The following is a 23,372-nucleotide window of genomic DNA, read 5'->3' as shown; positions in this document are numbered from 1 at the left end:
CGCAACACATCTGAGCACAAGTTTGACTTAGATACGCAATGGTGGCTATCCGGAGTAGATCGACCTTTTCCTACCATAAAGTACAGTTGCTCTACACCAAGCACTAGGCTGCGCTCGGACCTAGAATGAATCACGATTTGACTACAAGCCTAACTTGAGCTCCTTCAAACCTATGACTCACCGCTCTGATGAAGCATTAATTAAGTTCCAATATGATTGGCCCGCTGCCTTCATGCTCATCGCCGAGATCGCTGCTCACTTCTTAATTTGCCGTCACAACTCAAGCCAGAACTCCGGTTTGCAAGGCCAATTTTCTCCATCCTCATATACCTTATCTCATATTGCAGGCGCAGCTGGTCAATTTGACTTAGAAACCAGGGTCTTATCCCCAAAAATAATGCTTCAGGAACCCGGAGGCCCGGTACCCCCAAACACAGATCATGTATGTATTTACCCCGCGTACCCCGCGTGCATTTGTTATACATGCAATTACCTGTTCACCAGGAGCCTCGACATCAATTGATTCCAGTGCTCAGCTGATACTACCCAGGCTGTGAGCGTGTCACTTCCCACATGGGAAGCGAACGTGGCGTACGAAGAGGGGGAGCTATGGCTTGTAAATAAGATGCAATGCGGTTATCCCCGATTCTTTGTCCATCCCATCATCCAGGAGCTCGCCCAAGAAATTGTTGCTCGATTTGGGAATCCAGAATATGAGGCAACGACCCTTTTCCCTTCTCCGAACACTGCGCGAGTGTGTCACACATTCATCCTATCAAGAATTTCACGCGAAGAAGCACATAAAATTCGCGTCCTTGACTTTGTTCCTACCAAGGAGCTGGAAACCGAGCTGAGCACCATTCAGTCACTTCTATCGTGCGTTATATATCCTAAGGAGCACGCAAAAATCGCGAAACAAGCGTGGCAACATACGGGTGACGGCGTTTCAAGCAGGCGGGGTGAATTCTGTCTTGGTGCTCTGAAGGATGGTCTTCTTACGGAAAGGAAAAATGTTACAGGAGATGCAACGCGCCAAATCATCCACAAGGGCCCTCGGAGATATCAGGGAAAGGGTTCAATAAACGGGATAGGTAAAGTTTCATCACATAACGCAGTTTCAGCCAACAAACCGCACGAAGGACGTGAGTCAGTTCAGTTTATTGAAGAACGGTTTGGAAGGAACTTGAGTACCTCACTAGCCAGCAAGGCAAAGATTGCCGTACGCAGGCGAATAGCAGGTGTGCTGACGGCAGACGTGGAATTGAATGAGGCTTTGGAGAAAGCCTCACAGGAAGGAAGAGTAGCAGGGCTTTCAGAATCGGATGTTTTCCTTTTCCCAAGCGGCATGAGTTCGATCTTCAATTCCCACAGGTTGCTCCTCGAAGCGAGGGGTTCTATGAAAAGCGTCTGCTTCGGATTCCCCTACATTGATACATTGAAAATCCTTGAGAAATGGGGCCCCGGATGTGTCTTTTACGGGCGAGGGTCATCTGAGGATCTAAATGATCTGGAGGCACGGTTAGCCGGTGGAGAGAGATTCTTGGCTCTCTTCACTGAATTCCCGGGCAATCCCCTTCTCAAGACACCTGATCTTAAGCGGATCCGAGCCTTAGCCAACAAGTATGAGTTTGCGGTGGTCGTCGATGAAACAGTGGGAAATTTTCTCAACATCAACGTGCTTTCTCACGCGGACATCGTGGTCAGTAGTTTGACGAAAATCTTCAGCGGAGACAGCAATGTTATGGGAGGGAGTGCGGTGCTAAATCCGCACGGTCGATACTATCCATTATTGAAAGATACATTCAACCGGGGCTATGAAGACAACTTATGGGTAGAAGATGCCGTCTTCCTCGAAAGGAACAGCCGCGACTTCGTTTCTCGCATTGAAAAAATCAATCATACAACAGAGGTGATAACAGCAATGCTCCAAGAATCTCCAATTGGTAGGGTCCCTTCTATACAACAGTCAATCCGGTTCTAACCATTATATAGTTAAGAATGTGTATTACCCTAAGTTCAGTCCTACACTGCCTTTCTACGAGGCATTTCGCACTCCAAATGGAGGCTATGGTGGTTTGTTCTCTGTCACTTTCCACTCCACAGCAGAGGCGATTGCCTTCTTCGACAACCTAGAAGTCCACAAGGGACCCAGTCTTGGGACTAACTTCACGCTGAGGTAGCGTTTGCAGGACAGGTGCTGTCAATGTTTCAGACGATTTGCTAATAACTGTCTAGTTCTCCGTATACGCTACTTGCTCACTATAGTGAGCTTGACTGGGTATGTATTCATCTTCCATCACGTTGGCTTAGTTCTGGTTTGTCTAACTCTACTTGCTCAGGCAAGCTCATTTGGCGTAGAGTTTGACTTGGTGCGGATAAGCGTCGGTTTGGAAGATGTCCCATTGCTTCGCGCTAAAGTGCAACAAGCACTTGATGCAGTCGCTAAGATATCTAAATAGAAGTCATTATCATATAACAGCTTCAGGGTCGTTCAGTCGTTACCTTGATACACCATCTAGCCTTCTCGGTTTCGTCGACGGCACATCACATCTTAAGATTATCGATATTATATGAGAATTAACGTGGGAACGTCAAAATTGTGCTAATAAAAAAGACTAGCGTATATAGAATAGGTCAGGCAAGGGTATAAGTGACAGCCCCCAGGGAAGTAATGTACTACAAAATCATGGGAACAGCATAAGCGTTATTTAACACAGGTGGTCGACGACCTTCATGAAGCTTCAGGCTGGTCGAACAGGCATTCAGTCCTCGCTATCTATTGTATTAGATAGCTGGTTCGGAGGCGCGCCCAAGTCTCCGCTACCTGTTCGCCTCAAAGCCTGTCTCATGGTTTCAATGTTCAAATCGCCACCAAAGCTGGGGGAAACCGGTCTGTAGACAGAAAGAAGTGGGCTCTCAGCACCCCGGACACAACGATTTGGGGAGAGCTCCAGGCCCTTGACAGAGGTTGAGATGCTCGTCGGCGGAGAAGTACCAAAACCATGAGAAGACGCCGGTGAGTACAACGGCGATGGTGACATATTGCGATATGCTGTAGCCAACGAGTTTGGGCTGCCCGATCCCCTGTGATGAAATTCGTTACTGGGTGGAAACTCCCCTGTTTCGGCATTTTCAGCGTTCACAACATCAGCAAAAGAGATGAAACTCAAGCGGCGGACATCAGATGCCTCCAAGCCCTGGCTAGCCGACGGAATTTCTTCGAAATCATCAATATCCATTGTATTGTCGGATGAAAGTGGATGCAATGAATGTTCCGCATGAACCCCATTCGTAGCAGAATGATGCATATTATGGGTAACGATCTCCACCGAATCTGGATCGAGACCATTGTCCGTAATTGCCGCGGATGATGCTTCCAAGACCGGAGGAATATGATTCTCTGTTCTGATATGTGAAGGAATTGATGGTGACGTTTGGGGTAGCAGGATATCTTCCTGCACACTGCGTTCGAAAATCAGGGATGCGGGCGGATTCGCCTGTAAAGGTGACCGTTCGGCTGCTCGTCCAGGCAACGGCGGAGTTTGTTGCGGCGTCCTTCCTCGCGGGGACGAGAATGAACTATTGCTTGGGGAAAGGCTCAATGGTTTTAGGCGGGTAGCGCCAGCAGTCATTGTTGAATGCGCATCATAGGTCATTCTCATAGCAGTTTCTCGATCGGTCTCTGCATTTTCTCCTCTCACGCAACTGCAGCGCCGACTGATCAGCCGTAGCGGTTTTGTATGTTCAGTGTCTCCTCCACTAGGTGCCACATTACCCGCCAGTGTTTGCTCGGATGTGGCCATGCTTTGAGTTTGTTCGGCCTGCGTCTTGTCGCTTCCCGTCTCCTTGTTCTCGCTCATGTCGAAGCCCTGGGCTCTCGGTTCACTTGGGCTTGATACGGTGAATGGGCTCACAACGAAATCATTCAACGGTAAGCGGAAACTCAGCTCGTCAAGAATTGGCCAAATAGAAGATATCTGTCTCGGTATTGGTATTCAAGCCCTCTGTCGTTCGCTTAGGCAGTAGACGGACGCAAAGAGTACCTGAGATTTGAAGTCATGAACAGTCCACGACCTACGTCGGCATCATGCGGACAGCTTGTGAAGAATTACACGGGGCTCACGTATAACAGAATGGACTTCAAGGCGCTTAATGACTAGATCAAGATATTAGGACGATACGTCAGAGCGGCGTTCAAAATAAGCACCGGAATTTGTTGAATTGGGAAGCGCGGTTGGAGCAGCCGACTTGAAGGGGATGAGCTATGTGCACGTTATGTTAATATGGCGAATAAAACATGGTCTCAAACAGCTGGAAAAGTAACAGAGACTTTGAGGATGTGAGTAAGATGATTTTTATTCTTCCATACCAGGGTTCAGTCTTGAGCTCATAACATGCTGAGAGCAAGAGGTGCATGGAGCGAGAAGCTGTGGTGGACACATGACACCTGCCAAGGCCCCGGGAAAGGTTTGGATCTTCGCATAATTTCTTTATGTCAAGCTGACAAATTATTCCACGAAACTCCACCCGTCCGCCGGTTTTTGTCAGGGAAAAGTTTATGGGCTCTTGTCTGCTCTTGTGCCGTCGCGAGCTTCTAGGGACCCAAGTCGCCTCAAGGCAAAAAACGCCAGTGCTCCCAATACATGTATTGCTAGGCTCATAGGTCTTTCTTTTCCACGTTTCTGTGCTCGTATCTTTTGTGTTACATTCTACTGACTGCATTCTCAAGGTGGTTGCTTTGCTTGGACTCGATAGCTTATATTCCCTGTTCCCCGTCATCCCGCAAGGCGAAGCTATTGTGATGGCGACATTCGTTTCAGTTTCCAGAAGGCCCATCATGGGATTGCCTTTTTTTTTATCTCCATGCGAGCCTGTCTCACTGGAGTTGCGGCGGAATCAGTCTTCTTACAGGCGCACTAAACAACGCCTACGAGTCAAACCGGATGCCTCCTTCGGTTTTCCTTCGGATCAAACCCAAAGTCATATCATCTACAACCCGCCATCGAGTTCACCCTCTGTGTATCATACCCCGACAAAATTCCTTCCCGCCAACGACGCCCGAAGGACCCTTCGCGCCGAAACCCCTGCCAATACCTCTACCGTTGAGGAACTGCCCTCTGTGTTCAAATTCGAAGCCGAAAAAAAGTATCATTTGACCCCATCAGATATTACTGAAATCCGCAAACTCCGATTAAACGACCCAATGACTTGGAGTCGAGGCAAATTAGCGAAACGCTTTGACTGTTCTCCGCTATTTATCGCCCAAGTATGTCAGGCGAGCCCACAGAAGAAGGAGATCCAAAAACAGGTTTTACAAGCCGTACAGTCAAGATGGGGTGCGAAGCGTCGGATGGCAAGAGAGGACCGCAAGTTGCGGAAAGAGACCTGGGGTCGGGACGAGTGACCCAGACGTGTACGGTGGACTTTCCGCGACTTCATGCTCACCTTCTTTATTAAAATTGCCGAGCGTTTCGAGACCAACCCCTAAGGGCGCATTCTTCATGTACAGTAATAGCCAGGGCTGATTAGCAAGCCATGTATTCCAGATTAAACGATGCATCCGGGTCAGATAACATTACAGCATCTGCTCTAAGCCACATTGGGGTTCTTCCGCTCGCAGCGAGTCATGATGAATATTGCAGTAAAAGCTGGATCTCTGCCTAACGCAACCGGGATCTAGCGCGCTTAGACACGGAGAATTGGCAGTTGGTGGGTGTCGGGAATTGCCGTCAGGTAAACCCACCCAACAGAAGACTGCATGTATCCAGCAGAATGCCCCTCACCCTGCGTAGCATAACGACTTCCTTTACAAAACATCAGTTGTCCCTCTCATTATCGCTATCCTACTTAGGAGGTAACAGGCTATCGCAATATACTGATACTCGTCCGAAGATACCTCAGCTATTGTCCCGCCGCTCATTCTACGGACACATAAGTGACCACAAAATGGCGCCCCAACTCGAACCCTTTTTCAAGCAGTGCGTTCTCTCCAAACCCAATCTGAAATCACAGTCTAAGTTAGGTATCGGTTTCTCAAAGGGTTGATGACCTGTCTGGCTCGTTCATCGACCGTAAGTCTCTATTCCCGAGATCACTACATCAGGTGTATTAATATGGCGCAAAGGTCTACGCAAGGCTGTGGCGATTCCGTCTGTATCTGCGCAAGACGAGAATAGAAAGGATGTCTTTAAGGTACGTACAACGAGCCTTTCCCACATACTCACTGCATCAACCTTTGCTTACCTCTTCAAGATGGCAGAGTTCCTTGCCTCCGAGCTCAAAGCCTTGGGGGCTGAGGTGCACCAGAGGCCACTCGGCAAGCAGCCCGGAAAAGAGCACCTTGACCTACCGCCAGTAGTCATAGCCCGATATGGCAACGATAAAAACAAGAAGACGATTCTAGTGTACGGTCATTACGACGTGCAGCCCGCATTGAAAGAAGACGGCTGGGCTACAGAACCATTTGAGCTCACCGTCGATGACAAGGGAAGAATGTTTGGTCGCGGAAGCACTGATGACAAGGGCCCAGTTTTAGGCTGGCTTAATGTGATTGACGCCCACAAGAAGGCTGGCGTCGAGCTACCTGTCAATCTTCTCTGCTGTTTCGAGGGCATGGAAGAGTATGGCTCTGAAGGCTTGGAGGAATTCATTCATTCCGAGAGCAAGGGATTTTTTAAAGACGCAGATGCTGTGTGCATCTCGGACAACTACTGGCTGGGGACCGAAAAGCCTTGTTTGACCTATGGGCTACGAGGATGCAACTATTACTCTGTCAGTGTCTCGGGCCCTGCTCAAGATCTCCATAGCGGCGTCTTTGGTGGCTCTGCTCATGAGCCAATGACGGACCTTATTAGCGTATTATCCAAACTCGTGGACTCTCAAGGCAATATTCTGATTCCTGGCATCATGGATCTTGTCGAGCCGGTCACGGAAGAAGAGAAGTCTCTATACACCAACATAAGCTACACGATGGAAAATCTTCATGAGTCCTTGGGCAGTGAAACTGGAATTCATCCGACCAAAGAAAGGACTCTCATGGCTCGGTGGAGGTTCCCATCCTTGTCTATTCATGGCATCGAAGGAGCATACTCGGCTCCAGGAGCCAAAACTGTTATTCCAGCAAAGGTCATTGGCAAGTTCTCCATTAGGACTGTTCCCAACATGGAGAGTGCGGATGTAAACAGGCTTGTGTTTGATTATATCAAGTCCGAGTTCTCTAAGCTGAACAGCAAGAACACGTTGGATGTTTGGTTACAGCATGACGGCAAATGGTGGGTAGCCAGCCCTAAGCATTGGAACTTTGCGGCTGCCAGCAAAGCTGTGAAGCAAGTGTTTGGTGTAGAGCCAGACATGACCCGAGAGGGTGGAAGGTATGTGTTCAAAATGGCGGTCTCGTCGAAGCTGCAAGTATGCAGATGTTGATCAAAACAGTATACCCATCACATTGACTTTTGAGGAGGCGACCGGCAAGAATGTTTTGCTGTTACCAATGGGAAGCTCAACCGATGCCGCACATTCTGTCAACGAAAAACTGGACAAGAGGAATTATATTGAAGGGATCAAGCTACTTGGTGCTTATCTGCATTACGTCGCAGAAGAGCCTATGGGGGCTTAGGTACTGCACAGTACAATAGCATCGACTGGTAAGGGGCAAACATTAAGTCTCAAAGCATACAAGGTCCACAGAGGTGAATTTTTTGCAGAGACTAAGCGAACCAGGATGACTTTTTGCTGCTATTCTAACGCATTTGTTGTATTCTGTATAAGTTAGAGAAAACGAAACAAGGCCCTTATACCGCGACGTAATAGGTAGTTTGTTGTAGGTTTGGTTTGGTTTGGTTTTATTATTTTAACGTCACTTGGCGGATCACGGGGCCCACGTGATTTGCGGCCTCCCAGGGGGCATCTGGACGTGCTGCCTAAACAGAACTCCCTAAAACTAGCTAGATACAGGTTTGAAGCAGCAACTATGGACGATATATGTTCGAAATGAGCGGAAGAAGCATCCGGCGCTACCCTGGCCAGGTCTTCTGGGGGCAGATGCCCGTTTTGGCTACCTATAGATGGGGGGGGAGGGGCTGTACCCTTTATCCAGGTAGATGTGTAGACAGTCGCACTATCAAGCGCTCCGGCGGGCCCAGTTTGGGCGTATATCCTTGAAGAAGGATGATTCTTGCACGATGCGGCTGAATTCTTCAGCCCCAGCAGCTGTACTTAAGAGCCAGTCTATTGTGTTTGACGGGCCATCCCTTATACATCTCCATCTATCCTTCCAGCGCTTTCTGGTGTATGGGCAGAAGAAGGAGTGTACTGAAGCTTTGTCTTGCCACAAGTGCAGCAGGTAGTTTGTTGTAGACTATCGAGATGGTTCCTAGTACCGATTTCTGTCATGTGACCAATGTCTGCAACGAAATCGTTAAATTGAAGGCCTTAATCTCATATCTACAGTTTGTATAGTGATTTTATAGCTATTATGATAATTCTCCTGATCGTCAGGAGATATGTTGATCTCTCCATATTAAACTGGAGGTATGGAAGGTCAGTCGACTGAGGTGCTGTATACTTGATTAGTAAGATAGAGATCTCCTCCAGTTGACATTTGTACTTCTCGTAAATATCACGTGAATGACGCCGCGACGCGCCAAACGCGACTACGGGTCATCAATAGCAGTTAGCCAGCAGACAGCACAAAGACAACGATACTTGACAGCACCTTTAGCCAGATTCTTTCAATTACGCTCACCAAACCGACGACATCTCTAAAACGATTGCGACAAGAAGACTGCCAATAATTTTTCGATTCTATGCCTGCCCCGCAAATTTAGTATGACCGGTCTCGGCCTCCACAACTTAATGTCGATATCGCATATTGAAGATGTCAAACCAAAAGCGCTCACAGGAGTCTCAAGACTTTTCTGATACGGATCACGAAGACACCTCATCGGATCGTTCCTCTCTTTCTCTTCAAACGGTGTGTGCGTATGATATACAACAACCTCTGGAACTAACATCTGAAGACAGAGAAAACGGCCCCGTGTTTCCGATTTTGCCGAGTTTCATCGATCAGACCATAGTCTCGCATTCAGTGATATTGGCGGAGATACCGCAAGAGCAACCACATCATCTACCGTTGATCTGGAGCAGGACGAAGAAGAGCTGGAGTTGCTCGCGACACAAATCATCCAAGAGAAGTATTCTTTCGGCAGTGATGAACCCAATGCGCCTTCGGAACATGGAATCCTTGAGCGAGTTGAATGTTATAACTTTATGTGTCATGACCACTTCCAAGTGGAGCTCGGTCCTTTGATCAACTTCATCGTGGGGAAGAATGGCAGCGGCAAGAGTGCGGTCTTGACAGCTATAACACTATGTTTGGGTGGGAAAGCGTCAACCACTAATCGAGGCCAGAGTCTCAAAAGCTTTATTAAGGAAGGTAAAGAGTAAGTTTTTCCTCCTCAGGAGGTTCTTCGTTTCTGACTCTTAAAAGATCCGCTACTATCATTGTGCGGATTAAAAATCAAGGCGACGGGGCCTACCTGCCTGACGATCTTGGAAAGTCAATCATAGTGGAGCGTCATTTTTCTAAAAGTGGCGCGAGCAGCTTCAAGATAAAAGCAGATAATGGGCGCATCTTCTCCACCAAGAGGACTGAACTTGATGCTATTATTGACCACTTCACTTTGCAATTTGAGAACCCGATGAATGTTCTGTCGCAAGATATGGCTCGCCAATTTCTTAGTTCGTCCAGCCCCGCTGAAAAGTACAAGTTCTTTGTGAAAGGTGTTCAGCTAGAACAACTTGATCAGGATTACCGGCTAATAGAAGAGTACGGTGACCAAATCGAGGAGAAAATCAAAAGCAAACAACAAGACGTCTCAGTCCTAAAGAATCGCCGGGATGCAGCTGAAAGAAAACTGGAGATGTCCGACCAGCAGGAAAACCTCCGGGAGCGGCAGAGAAAACTACGAAGACAAGCAGCCTGGGCTCAAGTAGAGGAGCAAGAAAGGGTATGAAGCCTAATTTTACTACTCAAGTCTCCAGACTAATTTAGACAGATTAGGGACTCTTTGATAGCGGAAATTTCTAGCTTGGACAGCAAGATATCCGAGGTTGAGGCCGAAGTTGCGAGATGTGATGCCGCGATTCGAGAGGTGGAGGCAGAAGCTATTACTGCAGCCCAATACTGCAGAGAGGCGTCTGCTAAGGTTGACAATGCCCAAAATGAGAGGAACGACATCGAAGCCAGGTGGAACGAAGCTCTGAATGAACGGCATGAGCTTCAGGTATTGTTTATGTCCTCCCGGCACCAGTGAACATCTATTAATCTCCATCTAAGGCTGAGCAACGTCGAATAAGAGAACATGTAAGAGAAGCAAATGCAAGGATTCAGCAACTGCAACATCAGGTCGATGAAGAGACACGGCGGCTGGCTGACCTCCATGGTGGCGGCTATTCAAGGAAGTTGGATGAACTTGAGCGAGCTAAACAAGATGCCATGGAAGTCCGGAAGCAGATTGATGAACTCGAGCAGAATGCATCTCAACTTAGTGACGATATAAGAGCGGCCGAGAGTCAGGAAAAGGCAGCGTATCAGCCCGTTGCCCAAGCTAGACGTGATCTTGAGGAAGCAAACAGCCTACTACATAATCTTAACAGGGAAGGTAGTGGCAGAAATTCAGGGTTTCCTGAAAGGATGTCAGCTCTTCTTAAAGCAATTCAGCAAAACCGATCGTTCACTGAGACACCTGTTGGACCTATTGGAAACTTCGTGACTCTGCTCAAACCAGAGTGGTCATCTATTCTAGAAAGTTCATTTGGGGCAACGTTGAATGGATTCATTGTCACCTCGAAACGCGATCAAAGTATCCTATCCGAAATCATGCACCGAGTCAACTGGTAAGGCTTTGCGAACATCGCCCCTTTCCGTCTCTGCTGCTAATAATGCATCAGTCCGACGCCAATTTTCATTGGCAGCGGTGGTAGTATAAATACTTCCCAGCACGAGCCAGATCAACAATTCAATACGGTTTTACGAGTTCTTCAGGTAGGCCTATAATCAGTATCCATATGATACGGGACTAACATCAAGGAACAAGTTTGATAACGAGTTAGTTCGTCGACAATTGGTTATCAACCACGGTATAGAGCAGAACCTTCTTATCGAGAATCTCGAAGAGGCGTCGTCTGTGCTATTTGACGGTGAAAGGCCGAGAAACGCTAAACGGTGCTTTTGTATCAACAAAAGCGACAGACGTCGAGGTATTCTTCTTTCCTACAGTAGAAATGGGGAGCCAAGTCAGGCCCCTGTGTCAGTTTATTCTGGTAGCCCAAGGATGAAATCGGATCGGGATTCGCAAATCAGGTAAGAATCACTGTTCCCAGTCCAGCATAGTATTGCGGATGCAAGTTAATCTTGTAGGGTGCAACGCGAGGCGGTAGCGAATCTCAGACAAGTTCTAAACGCTCGAGAAGAAGAACTGCGCTCTGCCCAGTCTCACCTCACACGCTGTAGGCAGGCTTTCGAACGGAACGAAAGGAAGAAAAATTTTCTTGTCATTGAAAGCCAGAGAAAGGATGACCGTATTGAAGAGCTAGAAGAATCCCTTCAGAAAGAGGGTAGTCAGGACGGAGATCTTGAAATACTTCAAGCGTCTCTGCGAGAAGCTCAAGAGGAAAAGCTTACGCATGAGGGTTCTCTCGACGATGCTGCGAACGCCATGACAGAGATGATGCAAAACTTGAAAAGGATCAAGAAAGAACTGGCGACTAAGGATGCTGAGATTGCTCGGTTGAAAGATGAGCTCAGAGTCGCTGAGAGTGAGCAATACTTGATCGCCGACAAGCGACGCAAAAGGATTGGCGAGAAAAATGCAGCTGTCGAGCTGGTTGACGACACTAATCGACGCAGAGCTCGTATGAAACAAAAAAGGGATAGTGCTGATGCTGATGTACTTGAGTATATTTCGAAGGCCAGCGTAATATCCGAGCGTGTTGAGATCGATGAAGGTGAAACTCCAGCCACCTTAGACCGCAAACTCGAGAGAGTCACACGAGATATGGTAACTTATAGTCGAGAGTGCGTCAAAAAGTGTCTTTACAAGTCAACGTCTACTGACAAGATCTTAGGCTAGGTGGCAGTCGAGAAGAAATCCGCGCGGAAGCGGACACGGCCATCAAGGCTCATCAGCAGGCTCTGAAACAGGTGGAAGAATTTGGGATGCTTCTTGAAGTTCTGCCACGCCTTACTTTCATATCTAGCGATCATCACTAACGGATATTGCATAGGTTCTCAAAGCTAGTCTCAATCATCGTAAGGAGCGCTGGCGTGCTTTTAGATCACATATCTCCTCTCGTGCCAAAGCACAATTCACTTATCTTTTGAGTGAAAGAAGCTTCCGCGGGCGACTCTTGGCCGATCATGAGAACAAAACTTTAGACTTGCAGGTATATCCATACGACAAGCTCTGAATCAACATGTGCTTACTTCGCAGGTTGAACCGGACATTACTAAGGATAGCAGCGAAGGACGTGGCGCGAGAACCCTTTCCGGAGGGGAGAAATCATTCTCGCAAGTCTGCCTTTTACTGGCGCTCTGGGAAGCCATGGGATCACCAATTCGCTGTTTAGATGAATTGTAAGCAGCTATCGCTAAAAGCCTGTCAGCAATTCCTTTACTAAGACTTGCTGCAGTGATGTTTACATGGACCATATAAACAGAAAGATGGCGATCGATATGCTCGTATGTGATCCTCCGTACAGGCAAGGAAAGGAGATTGCTAAGTAAACCTATACAGATGTATGCCGCCAGACGGTCTGTCGGTCGCCAATTCATACTCATCACGCCTGGCTCAAGAGCTGAGATTAGTCTAGCGCCTGATGTCATGGTGAAAGAGTACGGGTTAACAGATTTTATTCAGGATAAAGCTGACTGGCGTATAGGTTAGCAGAACCAGAACGGGGACAAGCAATACTGTCTTTTAGGCATTAGAAGTTGCTAGAAGTACGCCTCTAACTCCAAAGAACTGCTTACTTTAGAGAGACTTCTTTTGATATCCCTTCTTTCTGCTTTTCATAGTATAACTTGAACAATAGGACACTGCACGTTGAAGGTTTGCTGTCTTGTTCTCCCGGAGGAAATTGATTGACGAACCATCTTCATTCTCTCTTTTCATCGTAACGAACTTTGTAAACGGTGTTTGATCCTCTTCGATAAACTCCTGCCACGAAAAATTACATTATCAAAAAGAATCTCGGAGACTGGACGACAGCAGACTTTGTATACCTAGTTGATAGTATGTCGCAGCAATGAATGGTCCCCGCATTGATCCACTGCCCACTCGCCAAAGACACCGACGGCATCGCCATTTTTTACCGCCTCTCACTTACATTCACCACTTCACCTTCACCTTTGCAGAACACCGCAGCACACAACCACACTACAACCTCTTCAAGCTTTACCCTGCCTATTCAGACCATCCTTGACCACTCGGGGCCTAAGTACCGCACATACACCTATTCAAACTATTGTTCATTGACCAGCAACACCACGCAAACCGGGCACCGGGTGCTAAACGGCACTTGCTACGTCTGTCACAACCTCGCAGTTAAGAAATTTCTTCTACAGCCCGCTCACATTTTGTGGTTGACAAATTCTCTCTTTCCCTAAAATCCAACTCATCCTTCAGGGTTGGAACCACGCTTCAGACTCCAAATAAGGCCAACCCTCTGTAAACCACAATGGCCGATTCTGTCGCGACGCAGCTTAACACAAGTTTGGGGTATGGAGACCGTTTTGAATTGTTTTGGATAACCCTTTACTAAGGCTGCTTGCCTATTATTAGTGATGCAAATCCAGATCCAAAGTGGAAGGAACAACTAAAGCTCCCAGCAAAAGATGGCAGACCGCAGACGGAGGTTTGTTGTATTTCATACAGGATATGCTTCGTCAATCTAACATCTTTTCCAGGACGTTACCGCTACCAAAGGCCTAGAATTCGAAGACTTCTATATCAAGCGAGAGTTAATGATGGGAATTTTCGAGGCTGGGTTCGAAAAGCCATCGCCCATCCAAGAGGAAACGATCCCGGTAGCCCTTACCGGGAGGGATATCCTCGCCAGAGCAAAGAATGGCACAGGCAAAACAGCTGCTTTCGTCATTCCTACACTCGAGCGCATCAATCCCAAAAGCACTAAAACACAGGCGCTTATCCTCGTCCCAACACGAGAACTCGCACTACAAACTTCTCACGTCTGCAAAACCCTCGGGAAACACCTCGGGATCAACGTCATGGTAACTACCGGAGGTACCGGACTGATGGACGATATTATCAGACTCAATGATGCTGTCCACATCCTTGTGGGAACGCCAGGCAGAGTCCTCGACCTAGCCAGTAAGGGTGTTGCGGACTTGTCTGAATGCCCTACCTTCGTGATGGACGAGGCGGACAAGTTGCTTTCTCCCGAATTCACCCCTGTCATTGAACAACTTCTCTCATTTCACCCTAAAGACCGGCAAGTCATGCTCTTCAGTGCTACGTTCCCAATGATTGTCAAGTCCTTCAAGGTAAGTTGAGTTTCCTTGGGTACCTTCTTGTTCGCCCGCGTTCTGACGCCCAGCTCAGGATAGACACATGCGCAACCCCTACGAGATTAATCTAATGGACGAACTCACCCTTCGCGGTATCACACAATATTATGCATTTGTGGAAGAGAAACAGAAAGTTCACTGTCTCAATACACTTTTCTCAAAATTACAGATCAACCAGTCCATTATTTTCTGCAATTCAACAAATCGAGTGGAACTTCTGGCGAAAAAGATTACAGAGCTCGGCTATTCGTGTTTCTATTCACATGCCCGAATGCTGCAACAACATCGCAATCGCGTGTTCCACGATTTCCGGAATGGCGTTTGCCGCAATTTAGTGTGCTCCGACTTGCTAACCCGAGGTATCGACATTCAAGCTGTCAACGTGGTTATCAACTTTGACTTTCCCAAAAATGCCGAAACCTACCTACATCGCATTGGTCGGTCCGGTCGTTTTGGACATCTGGGTTTAGCAATCAACCTTATTAATTGGGATGATCGCTTCAACCTGTATAAGATTGAGCAGGAATTAGGAACCGAGATACAACCAATTCCGCAGAATATCGATAAGAAGCTTTATGTGTACGATTCTCCCGACACCATTCCTCGGCCAATCTCGAATCCGCCTCAACAATCCCAGGGTGCCACTGCAGCATCAAACCCCAGTGACCGCCGTCATAATCACCACACGAACGGGGGACATTATCAGTCCAAGGGACGAGGTCCATACCGAGGTGGACGTGGACAAGGCCAGCGTCGCAACATGCAAAATGATGGGACTAAATTCAACGCCGCGCAAGGACAAACCGGCGGGAAGGCTCAACCCCCGGCTCAGGTTTCGTAAACTGGATGTCTATATTGAAAATTCCAGTTTTTGTAATCGCCTCCTTTTTTTTTCTTCTTCTCTGCTATCTCCATTCGTCTGAGATACCGAATCGATTCACCAAGCTTCCATACTCCAACCCGTTACCTGGTTTTCAGTGCTTGTGTATTTCGTCTAACGCCCATGGCGCCGGGAACACCTCATCTCATTGAGTTTATCCCGGGTGTTATTTTTTTTTTTTTTTTGCATGCATATTCCTTTATTCTTCTCTATCCTCCTCGTCGCTCACAACACAGTTCAAGCACATTTGTGGCATGTCAAGTGTCCCAGAAATCTGACTTCTTTTCCCCTATCACCAGTGTAAATACGTTCAAGTTATCGCCATTTGATCCGCCCCTTTTTCAAAGCATGATTCGGAGTTCTCGGTCTTGGCTTTGGGGAGATGCTAGATGGGCGGCTGTTGACATATCATTTGATGACACTTCGCTGGCCCATGTTGAATGATTTTTCAAATCTGCTTACGGGCAGGTTATGGCACATATATTCAGGTGTTTCCAGGCTTGATTTGCTATTTTCTCGGGTCCTGTTCTTTATTGTGCATCGGCGCAAGGCGTTATTGCGTTCGGCGCAATCATACGAGGGCGAGATATTCACTTTCGTCCCTTCGTCTCTGCGTTGTTACACCGTTACTTGCTGCTCTTACGTTTTACTTCCGCTGAGCCTCATACTCGGCCTGGACTTCAGAGCTGGGAAAAGGCTGTCGATGGCTTTCCAAGTTGATATTGGACGGCTTATGCTATCCGATGCATTATTGTTTCCTGTTCGCACACGCCAATCAAGTTCCCGCAAATGTTGTGGATATGCCTAATTATGACTCAACTTGAAGCATGTTAGGCATGCGTGTGGTCTCTGGCAGTTTTTTATGGGACGAAGAAAGGCGTACATAAAATATACGCTGGGTACGACTCGGGGGATGAGGTTAGGTGAATGAAGGCTGGAAGGGGAAAGAAGACAGAAAAAAGAAAACAGTGGGGGAAGAATGCGAAGAAAGAAAAGAACAGGGAAAATGAAGAAAAGAAGAAAAAAAAAGAAAAAATAACAAAGCAGAAACAGAAGCAAACAACAAAGATAAAAAAAAAAAAAAAGGTTGGAGGAAGTCTAGGTGCTAGACCGTATTTCTAGATAGCATCTAGCAAATGCCAATTATGCCCTCCACAAACACGTCACTTTGCGCAGCTATCTATCATAAATGATGGAAAAACTAGTATTACCAAATCCATTCATCCATTCATGCAAAGCAATATGTGATGTACTCGAGAGTTAAATCAGCTCATAACGGCGGTGCGAAAATGACCTATCAGAGCCAAATAGTATCCGAGGCTCGGATTCAGACTCGCTCCTCCACATCCCGGAGCAGCCAACAGACCGTTTTCAACCGCCATATCAGCCAGTAACACTATCAATATGGCTGCCACAACAAACGACCAGCGGCGTAAGGTTGGTTTTTTTTTCAAAGCTCACTCTGACCCCCGCTAATTATTTATAATGGGTTATCAGCCCAGCAGCTTAAGATCCATTCTTGCGGGCTCTACAGCTGGCGCAATTGAGATTGGTAGAACTCAGGATACTATTCAACTTCTTCGAATTGGAGTGCTAACATGATGTAGCAATCACCTATCCGGCTGAATGTATGCTTTGATTCTCTCACGCTCTTCCCCAGACCTAGGATCTAAGTGATTTGTAGTTGCGAAGACTCGATCGCAGCTCAATCGCAGGCTACCCGACTCGAAGAAGCTCCCATGGCCGCCTTTTGGAAAACAATGGTACGCCGGTTGTACAACATTGATTATTGGAAATTCTTTAAAAGCTGGAATTCGTGAGTCCCTGGTGTTATGCGTATAGACTGTTGTGGTTTGGGGCGCTGATACATTGTCGCTATACTCAGGATTCGTCGCGTTCGATACATTTAAGTCGATGCTGCAGGATCAGGATGGAAAGATATCAGGCCCGAGAACTGTCATAGCTGGCTTTGGGGCTGGATTCACCGAATCTCTGCTGGCTGTAACTCCCTTCGAAAGCATAAAGACACAATTGTCAGTCTTACCCCATATCCCAGTTGTTCTGTCTATGCGCCTGGCTTTCAACAATCACGAGACGGGTAGTAGCTAATACCGTACTCTTTCCACCTCCTACAGGATTGATGACCGTAAATCCGCCAACCCACGTATGCGCGGATTTTTCCACGGTAGCGGTGTGATCTTCCGAGAGCGAGGTATTCATGGCTTTTTCCAGGGATTCGTTCCGACTACGGCTAGACAGGCCGCGAATTCAGCGACGCGGTTTTCGAGCTACACCATGCTGAAGCAGATGGCAGAGGGTTATGTTGCACCCGGTGAAAAGCTAGGGACTGCAAGCACGTTTGCCCTTGGGGGCATGGCAGGCTTAATTACTGTGTATGTCAAATATAGTTCACAACATCATCTCAAAAGACATACTGACAACATTATCTAGATACGTGACGCAACCCCTTGACACCGTGAAGACTAGGTTTGACCAACCAGCTCTTAGATTTGGGCGAGATGCTAGCTAACAGCGAAATAGGATGCAATCGCTTGAGGCAAGCAAGAACTACAAAAACAGCTTCGTCTGTGCCGCGCGAATTTTCAAGGACGAAGGTATCCTGACCTTTTGGTCCGGGGCTGTTCCGAGACTCGCAAGGTTGATTATGAGCGGCGGCATAGTATTCACAATGTTCGTTCACGCCGACCAATCCTATTTTGTGACTTAGTGACTAACGCGCTACTCATAGGTACGAGAAGTCTATGGACATCCTCGACTCCATAGATCCGGAAGGAAGGTATATCTGAAAGCATAGCGCGGCATAGAGAACCAGATTTAGAGCAACGACGACGATCCGAGTAAAACTGTTGTGCCGATGCAGCACAGCGGCGTGTTTCTCGGGTATGCAACATGCAATAGAGGAAGTTGATGTACGTTCAAAATTAAAATGTTTGACTCCCAAAACGTTTACACTATTGTTGTTTCTTAATTATCTCAGAGGTGAGTGCCAGTATTTCGCGGTCGATGAGCCAGGATCGCACGCTATCCATGACCTTGACTAGGGTCTCACCTCCCTCCAACACGTTGTCCAGGTTATGGACAGTGAAACCACTTCGATGATCTGTGCAGCGGCTTTGGCCGTAATTATAAGTGCGAACCTTGTCACCTCGGCCCATTCGCCCTATACCGCCCATTGCTCCTCTTCGAAGCTCGACTAATTCTTGCTCCCGCGCCTCCTGTCGTGCTTCCGCCAGCTTTGCCCGCAGTATCTGCCACGCTTTTTTGCGATTTGCATGCTGGGACCGCGAATCCTGCATCGATACCACAATACCTGTGGGCATGTGAGTCAGACGAATGGCTGATTCAGTCTTGTTTACATGTTGGCCACCCGCGCCACTTGCTCGCATTTTTTCAGTACGAACTTCTTGCGGATCAATGTAATAGTCGCTATTTGGGTCGTCAAAGTTGAACGCGCCGTCACCGCCGCCTGTGTCCGGGAAGCTGGGTAAGACCATCACACTGACCGCACTGGTATGGGTGCGGCCTTTGGCCTCTGTTGTCGGGACTCTCTGGACTCGGTGTACACCCGATTCGGTCCGTAAGAGATCGTACGCCCCCTCTGCTTCTACTTCCAAAACAGCCTCCGTTAGAGCATCTGCTCGGTTGTCCCCACGTTCAAGCTTCATGAGAGTAGACCGTAACCCTTGATGAGCACAAAATGCGACATACATCTGCAGTAATTCAAAGGCAAAGATACTTGCTTCATCCCCCCCTGCACCTGGACGTATCTCCAACAAGCATGAAAGGTCTGCGAAAGGATGGCGGGGCACGAGGGCGCGCTTCAAATTATCCGAAATCGCAGTCAGTTTAGCTTCCGTGGTTTGCAATTCTTCAACGGCAATGGACCTCAGCTCCGCTTCCGTATCTGGATCTTCTAGCATGGAATGAAGCTCTGACATTGACTACAAAGCGTCAGTCAAAGATCCAATTTGGTCAGGGCGGAAGAAGCTGACCTCGTTGGCATTGCTCCATTCTGCCCAGGCTTTTGCAACTGGACCTAGCTCACCAGCGCGCCTTGCAATTTTGGGATCAAAGGAGGTTGTCAGCTGATTCGAAAGATTTGCATGTTCGGCTGCAAGGTTGCGAGCTCGCGTCAGGAGAGCAGGTGATAAGAGTTTGTCTGGCGTAAAGGGAAGCATCGTCAGCATGTATCTAATAAGGTGGAAGTAGTCCGTGGGGACGCTGTATACCAGTTTGTAGACCTCTCCGCTGGTAGAGCAGCCGCTGGTTGCATACTAGTCGTGCGGGCCGCACCAGACATCGAGAACACACACCCAGAGTCGAAAGCATGGTGACTTTACTGTCATTCTCCGGAAGTACTGCAAATGGCCGCCCATCCCGGAATCACGTGTGGTAAAATACGCGGTAATGAGCGGTAAAGGCCAGAAAGGCCAGACTGGTAGGATCGAGGAGTACGTTCCCCTGGACGAATGTTTTTTCTACCAACTCCGATCATGTAAGATACTCTGAGTTTCTTAAAGGCTACAAGAGCTATAACGGAAAACACCCTTGAAAACCGCATTTCCTTGTTTGAACCATTTTCCGTACAGAAGATAGTTTTGCGGACCTTCATTCCTTTTGACCACTCCGACCACCGAAGATGCTTCTTCCACTTTGCGCGATAACAGCTTTCCTCGCCTGTGTGCCTGGGGGCTTCGGCGCCGGTTTAGAGTCACCAATCTCACCCAATACTCCGATGTCATCCTTGATCGCTTCAGCAAAAGCACATCTCTCGAGTGGTTCGCCTCGAGACGCTTTACTGTATCTGGATGCAGCGATCTCCCGGGATCCCACAAACTACCTCACTGTCTTCCAGCGTGGCGCGGCCTACTTATCTCTGGGACGCCGGGCGCAAGCCCAAGATGATTTTGACCGTGTTCTCCAGCTGAAACCGAATTTTGAGGGCGCTCTTCTACAAAGGGCTCGTCTCAGAGTCAATACGGCCGACTGGTCTGGCGCTTTAAATGATCTTGAGAAGGCCGGAAAGAAGAACACACCCGAATATGAAGAATTTCAGAATGCGCGAGACGCCACCATTCGAGCACTGGATGCGGAGAAGAAAGGCGCATGGGAAGCCTGCGTGAGTGAGGCGACCACCGCTATCGCGAAGGCCAGTGCGTCTCTCACCCTACGGCGGAGCCGGGCACATTGTCGCTTCGAAAAAGGCGAGCTCGAGGAAGGAATTAGCGATCTTACACATACTTTGCAGATTTCCCCAGGCTTAATAGACCCGCACTTGCAGATCTCATCTATGCTCTTTTACACTCTCGGAGATGTCGAACGAGGACTCTTACAGATACGCAAATGCTTACATTCAGATCCGGATTCGAAACCGTGCAACAAGCTTTACCGGCGAGAGAAGCAGCTGGATAAACGCCTCCGAAAATTGCAGGATACTCTAGCAGCACGGAAGTTTAATAATGCTTTGAATTTTCTGGTAGGTGCTGACGGTCAGCCCGGTCTTGTCGATGATGTTCGTGGAGATGTAGGGCAAGCCAAAGAGGCGGGGTACATCTTTTCTGACTCCCAAGGTGTACTTTATGCATCCTTGGTCGAGAAAACCTGTGAAGCATATAAAGAGGTACGTGAGCCATGAAAGTAGGAGCAGCATGTAGACGTACAGACCTTGCTAATTTTCTTTTGATAAGGCACATATGCCCAAACGCGCGTCCACGTTCTGCTCCGAAGCCCTTGCATTGGACCCCCATTCTTTGCCAGCGCTCTTGTTCAATGCTCAACATGCCCTGGATGAGGATAGATTCGAGGATGCTATCCGTTACCTCAGCACGGCCAAGGAACATCACCCTCAATCGAAGGAGGTCCAAACTCTCCTCCAAAAGGCTATGATCTTACAGAAGCGTTCCAAGCAAAAGGACTACTATAAAGTTCTCGGTGTATCCAAAGACGCGGACGAAAAGGCTATCAAGCGAGCCTACCGACAGCTGGTAAAACAGCATCATCCTGATAAGGCAGGGTCTCAGGGTATCACAAAAGAAGAGGCTGAGAAGAGGATGGCTGGTATCAACGAGGCTTACGAAGTCCTTTCTGATCCTGAACTTAGGGCACAGTATGACAGTGGCGTCGATCCCAATGATCCAGAATCGCAGAGGCAGAATTTCCACGGAAGCCCGTTTGGTGGAGGTCATCAATTCTTTTTCCAGCAGGGTAGCCCGCAGTTTAAATTCTCCTCTGGGCAGTTTAATTTCCCAGGTGGTTTCCCATTCTAGCAATCTTGATTGGCTATTAATTTAACCATGATTCACACGCATCAACCATGACCCCATTAAAACTAGCTCTGTTTTGTTTTTCTACGCAATGAAATCCGACACATCCATATGTTTTGGGCGGTGGTTCTGGGAGTGCTCATTTTATTAATTGTCACCTTTTGCGCCGTATCGCTTCCAGCTCTGCGAGGGGCTTCAGTGGCATAGCTGCAGGCATTGCTGCTACCAGAAAATTCCATAGCATATCGCAGAACTCAGGTCTTCAATGCTTTGGTGGGTCAGTGAGAGGGACGTAGCTAACTTGAAACACTTTCTCTTTGTGTATAGTGCCATCTTTCTTCTTGTCCACTACCCATATATACTGCCCACCGCCGAATGCGGTACTGAACAGGGTCCCTTGGTCGTCCTCGGCATTGACGGGTATGAACATACGTCCGGGCGCTCGCAGCTGCTCGATTAGCAGAGGGTGTAGCTCTTGTGCTGCTGCGCCAACGTGGATCGCATCATATGGCGCGCCATCTAGCCATCCACGGCGGCCATCGGCCTTGACAAACTTCACGCCTCCATTTTCTAGCAGTTTTCTTCCATCCTCTGACTTCATCATATTGTCGTGTGCCAGGTTTACGAGTTCTTGTATGTGGTCGACGCCGATGACTTGTCCTTTTGGGCCATCGCTCGATGACGTATCCACGACAAGGTTGGCAAATACATGGGTTAGATAACCAGAGCCAGAGCCAATGTCTAGGACATGGGCGCCAGGTCGAAGGTAGTTGATAAGATACTCGCACGCATGTCCATGCATATGGGGAGCGGAAATTGTCGCTCCATGGCCGATCGGCTGCGGCGAGTCTGAGTACGGTCTAGCAGGTGCATAATGACCGCGGTCGACCTTGTTCCCTTGGTTAGAGATGCATGGAAGTGGAGGCGTGATGCGTTAAATCCATAAGCCAAAGCAGTGCAGAAACATTGATGGATTGCTAGTTCGGGTAATGTTTGGGATAGGTGCGGGTTTTTGAGCTGCTGGGGTAGCTGGAGGAAGCTATGCTCACTGCCATCATTGCTTGTTTAACTCTCTCGTTCTTTATCAGTCCTTCTCTGCATAGGTTCTCAATCAGTTCTGAGTTTGTTGATCCGGAACAGTACCACGCCATCGTTGTATATCTTCTGGTCGTTTGTTTTAGTGCTAGTGATATCAGCCTAAAATGTTGTGGCATGCAGAACAATCTTTCAGCTTTGTTTCTGTTCTGTCTTGGGAGTTCGTAGTACTTGTGGCTATGGTGGTTTCAGGCTTGCATGACGCCATTGGCGCATCAATAGGTCACGTGTGGTTGTGCTCTATACTCATGCACAGCTCCCCACTTGGGTAGGGGTTTTCAGTGCTGCTTCATATTGTTTCATATTGTCAGGTGTGCTGTCTCTGTCATCGGCCTGTGGGTATTTGTGTTATATGTTCTTTTATTCTTAGGTGGGTGTATGTACTCAGCTTGCGTGGGGAACTGATTGATGTTTTTGATGTTTCATAACATATATTTCTGTAACAGTATATACGAGTATCAATTTTTGACAACAAAAGTGGTTTCTCCAGCCCATACATGTGGTCTACAAGCACATTTACCTACAT

At 47.9% G+C, this 23,372-nt stretch overlaps 10 protein-coding genes across 10 annotated transcripts, besides 1 other annotated feature; 7 read left to right on the top strand and 3 right to left on the bottom strand.

Moving 5' to 3' along the window:
• Positions 1-23,372: part of a sequence feature (contig 1.58 1367..83422(-1)) that runs on past both edges of the window.
• ANIA_03456 (cystathionine gamma-synthase) lies at positions 35-3,039 on the top strand. The gene is made up of 5 exons (XM_655968.2): positions 35-442; positions 551-1,943; positions 1,993-2,176; positions 2,236-2,278; positions 2,340-3,039. The coding sequence occupies exons 1-5, from the start codon at positions 173-175 to the stop codon at positions 2,457-2,459; spliced, it is 2,010 nt and encodes a 669-aa protein (XP_661060.2). The 5' UTR covers positions 35-172; the 3' UTR covers positions 2,460-3,039.
• Positions 2,763-3,860, bottom strand: ANIA_03457 (uncharacterized protein; the record flags this gene model as incomplete). The annotated part of the gene is made up of 1 exon (XM_655969.1): positions 2,763-3,860. One exon carries the CDS (start codon positions 3,858-3,860, stop codon positions 2,763-2,765), a length of 1,098 nt encoding a protein of 365 aa, XP_661061.1.
• ANIA_03458 (mitochondrial 54S ribosomal protein mL58) lies at positions 4,802-5,584 on the top strand (the record flags this gene model as incomplete). Its single annotated transcript, XM_655970.2, has 1 exon — positions 4,802-5,584. One exon carries the CDS (start codon positions 4,802-4,804, stop codon positions 5,402-5,404), a length of 603 nt encoding a protein of 200 aa, XP_661062.2. The 3' UTR covers positions 5,405-5,584.
• Positions 5,753-7,741, top strand: ANIA_03459 (metallodipeptidase). The gene is made up of 5 exons (XM_655971.2): positions 5,753-5,978; positions 6,040-6,071; positions 6,125-6,192; positions 6,253-7,370; positions 7,432-7,741. Exons 1-5 carry the CDS (start codon positions 5,773-5,775, stop codon positions 7,613-7,615), a joined length of 1,608 nt encoding a protein of 535 aa, XP_661063.2. The 5' UTR covers positions 5,753-5,772; the 3' UTR covers positions 7,616-7,741.
• Positions 8,704-13,078, top strand: ANIA_10415 (DNA repair protein SMC6). The gene is made up of 14 exons (XM_050612443.1): positions 8,704-8,971; positions 9,022-9,440; positions 9,488-10,007; positions 10,056-10,283; positions 10,337-10,896; positions 10,951-11,044; positions 11,097-11,362; positions 11,420-12,076; positions 12,127-12,229; positions 12,286-12,444; positions 12,492-12,634; positions 12,691-12,739; positions 12,795-12,892; positions 12,940-13,078. Exons 1-14 carry the CDS (start codon positions 8,876-8,878, stop codon positions 12,986-12,988), a joined length of 3,441 nt encoding a protein of 1,146 aa, XP_050468367.1. The 5' UTR covers positions 8,704-8,875; the 3' UTR covers positions 12,989-13,078.
• dhh1 (DExD/H-box ATP-dependent RNA helicase DHH1) lies at positions 13,738-15,544 on the top strand (the record flags this gene model as incomplete). The annotated part of the gene is made up of 4 exons (XM_050612442.1): positions 13,738-13,771; positions 13,856-13,914; positions 13,967-14,563; positions 14,622-15,544. The coding sequence occupies 4 exons, from the start codon at positions 13,738-13,740 to the stop codon at positions 15,426-15,428; spliced, it is 1,497 nt and encodes a 498-aa protein (XP_050468366.1). The 3' UTR covers positions 15,429-15,544.
• ANIA_03461 (putative mitochondrial tricarboxylate transporter (Ctp)) lies at positions 16,757-18,274 on the top strand (the record flags this gene model as incomplete). Its single annotated transcript, XM_655973.1, has 9 exons — positions 16,757-16,857; positions 16,896-16,899; positions 16,965-17,019; positions 17,152-17,283; positions 17,353-17,500; positions 17,603-17,860; positions 17,919-17,954; positions 18,009-18,158; positions 18,217-18,274. The coding sequence occupies 9 exons, from the start codon at positions 16,757-16,759 to the stop codon at positions 18,272-18,274; spliced, it is 942 nt and encodes a 313-aa protein (XP_661065.1).
• Positions 18,440-19,817, bottom strand: ANIA_03462 (putative mitochondrial translation release factor (RF-1); the record flags this gene model as incomplete). Its single annotated transcript, XM_050612441.1, has 3 exons — positions 18,440-19,429; positions 19,481-19,647; positions 19,718-19,817. The coding sequence occupies 3 exons, from the start codon at positions 19,815-19,817 to the stop codon at positions 18,440-18,442; spliced, it is 1,257 nt and encodes a 418-aa protein (XP_050468365.1).
• On the top strand, positions 19,998-21,754 carry ANIA_03463 (DnaJ and TPR domain protein; the record flags this gene model as incomplete). The annotated part of the gene is made up of 2 exons (XM_655975.2): positions 19,998-21,108; positions 21,176-21,754. Exons 1-2 carry the CDS (start codon positions 20,128-20,130, stop codon positions 21,752-21,754), a joined length of 1,560 nt encoding a protein of 519 aa, XP_661067.1. The 5' UTR covers positions 19,998-20,127.
• On the bottom strand, positions 21,871-22,902 carry ANIA_03464 (protein-L-isoaspartate O-methyltransferase; the record flags this gene model as incomplete). Its single annotated transcript, XM_655976.2, has 2 exons — positions 21,871-22,640; positions 22,801-22,902. The coding sequence occupies 2 exons, from the start codon at positions 22,900-22,902 to the stop codon at positions 22,014-22,016; spliced, it is 729 nt and encodes a 242-aa protein (XP_661068.1). The 3' UTR covers positions 21,871-22,013.

Source organism: Aspergillus nidulans, chromosome VI, assembly GCF_000011425.1.
Source record: "Aspergillus nidulans FGSC A4 chromosome VI".
NCBI lineage: Eukaryota > Fungi > Ascomycota > Eurotiomycetes > Eurotiales > Aspergillaceae > Aspergillus > Aspergillus nidulans.
Note: the sequence above shows the minus strand (reverse complement) of the source record. Positions and strands in the feature narration are given on the sequence as shown.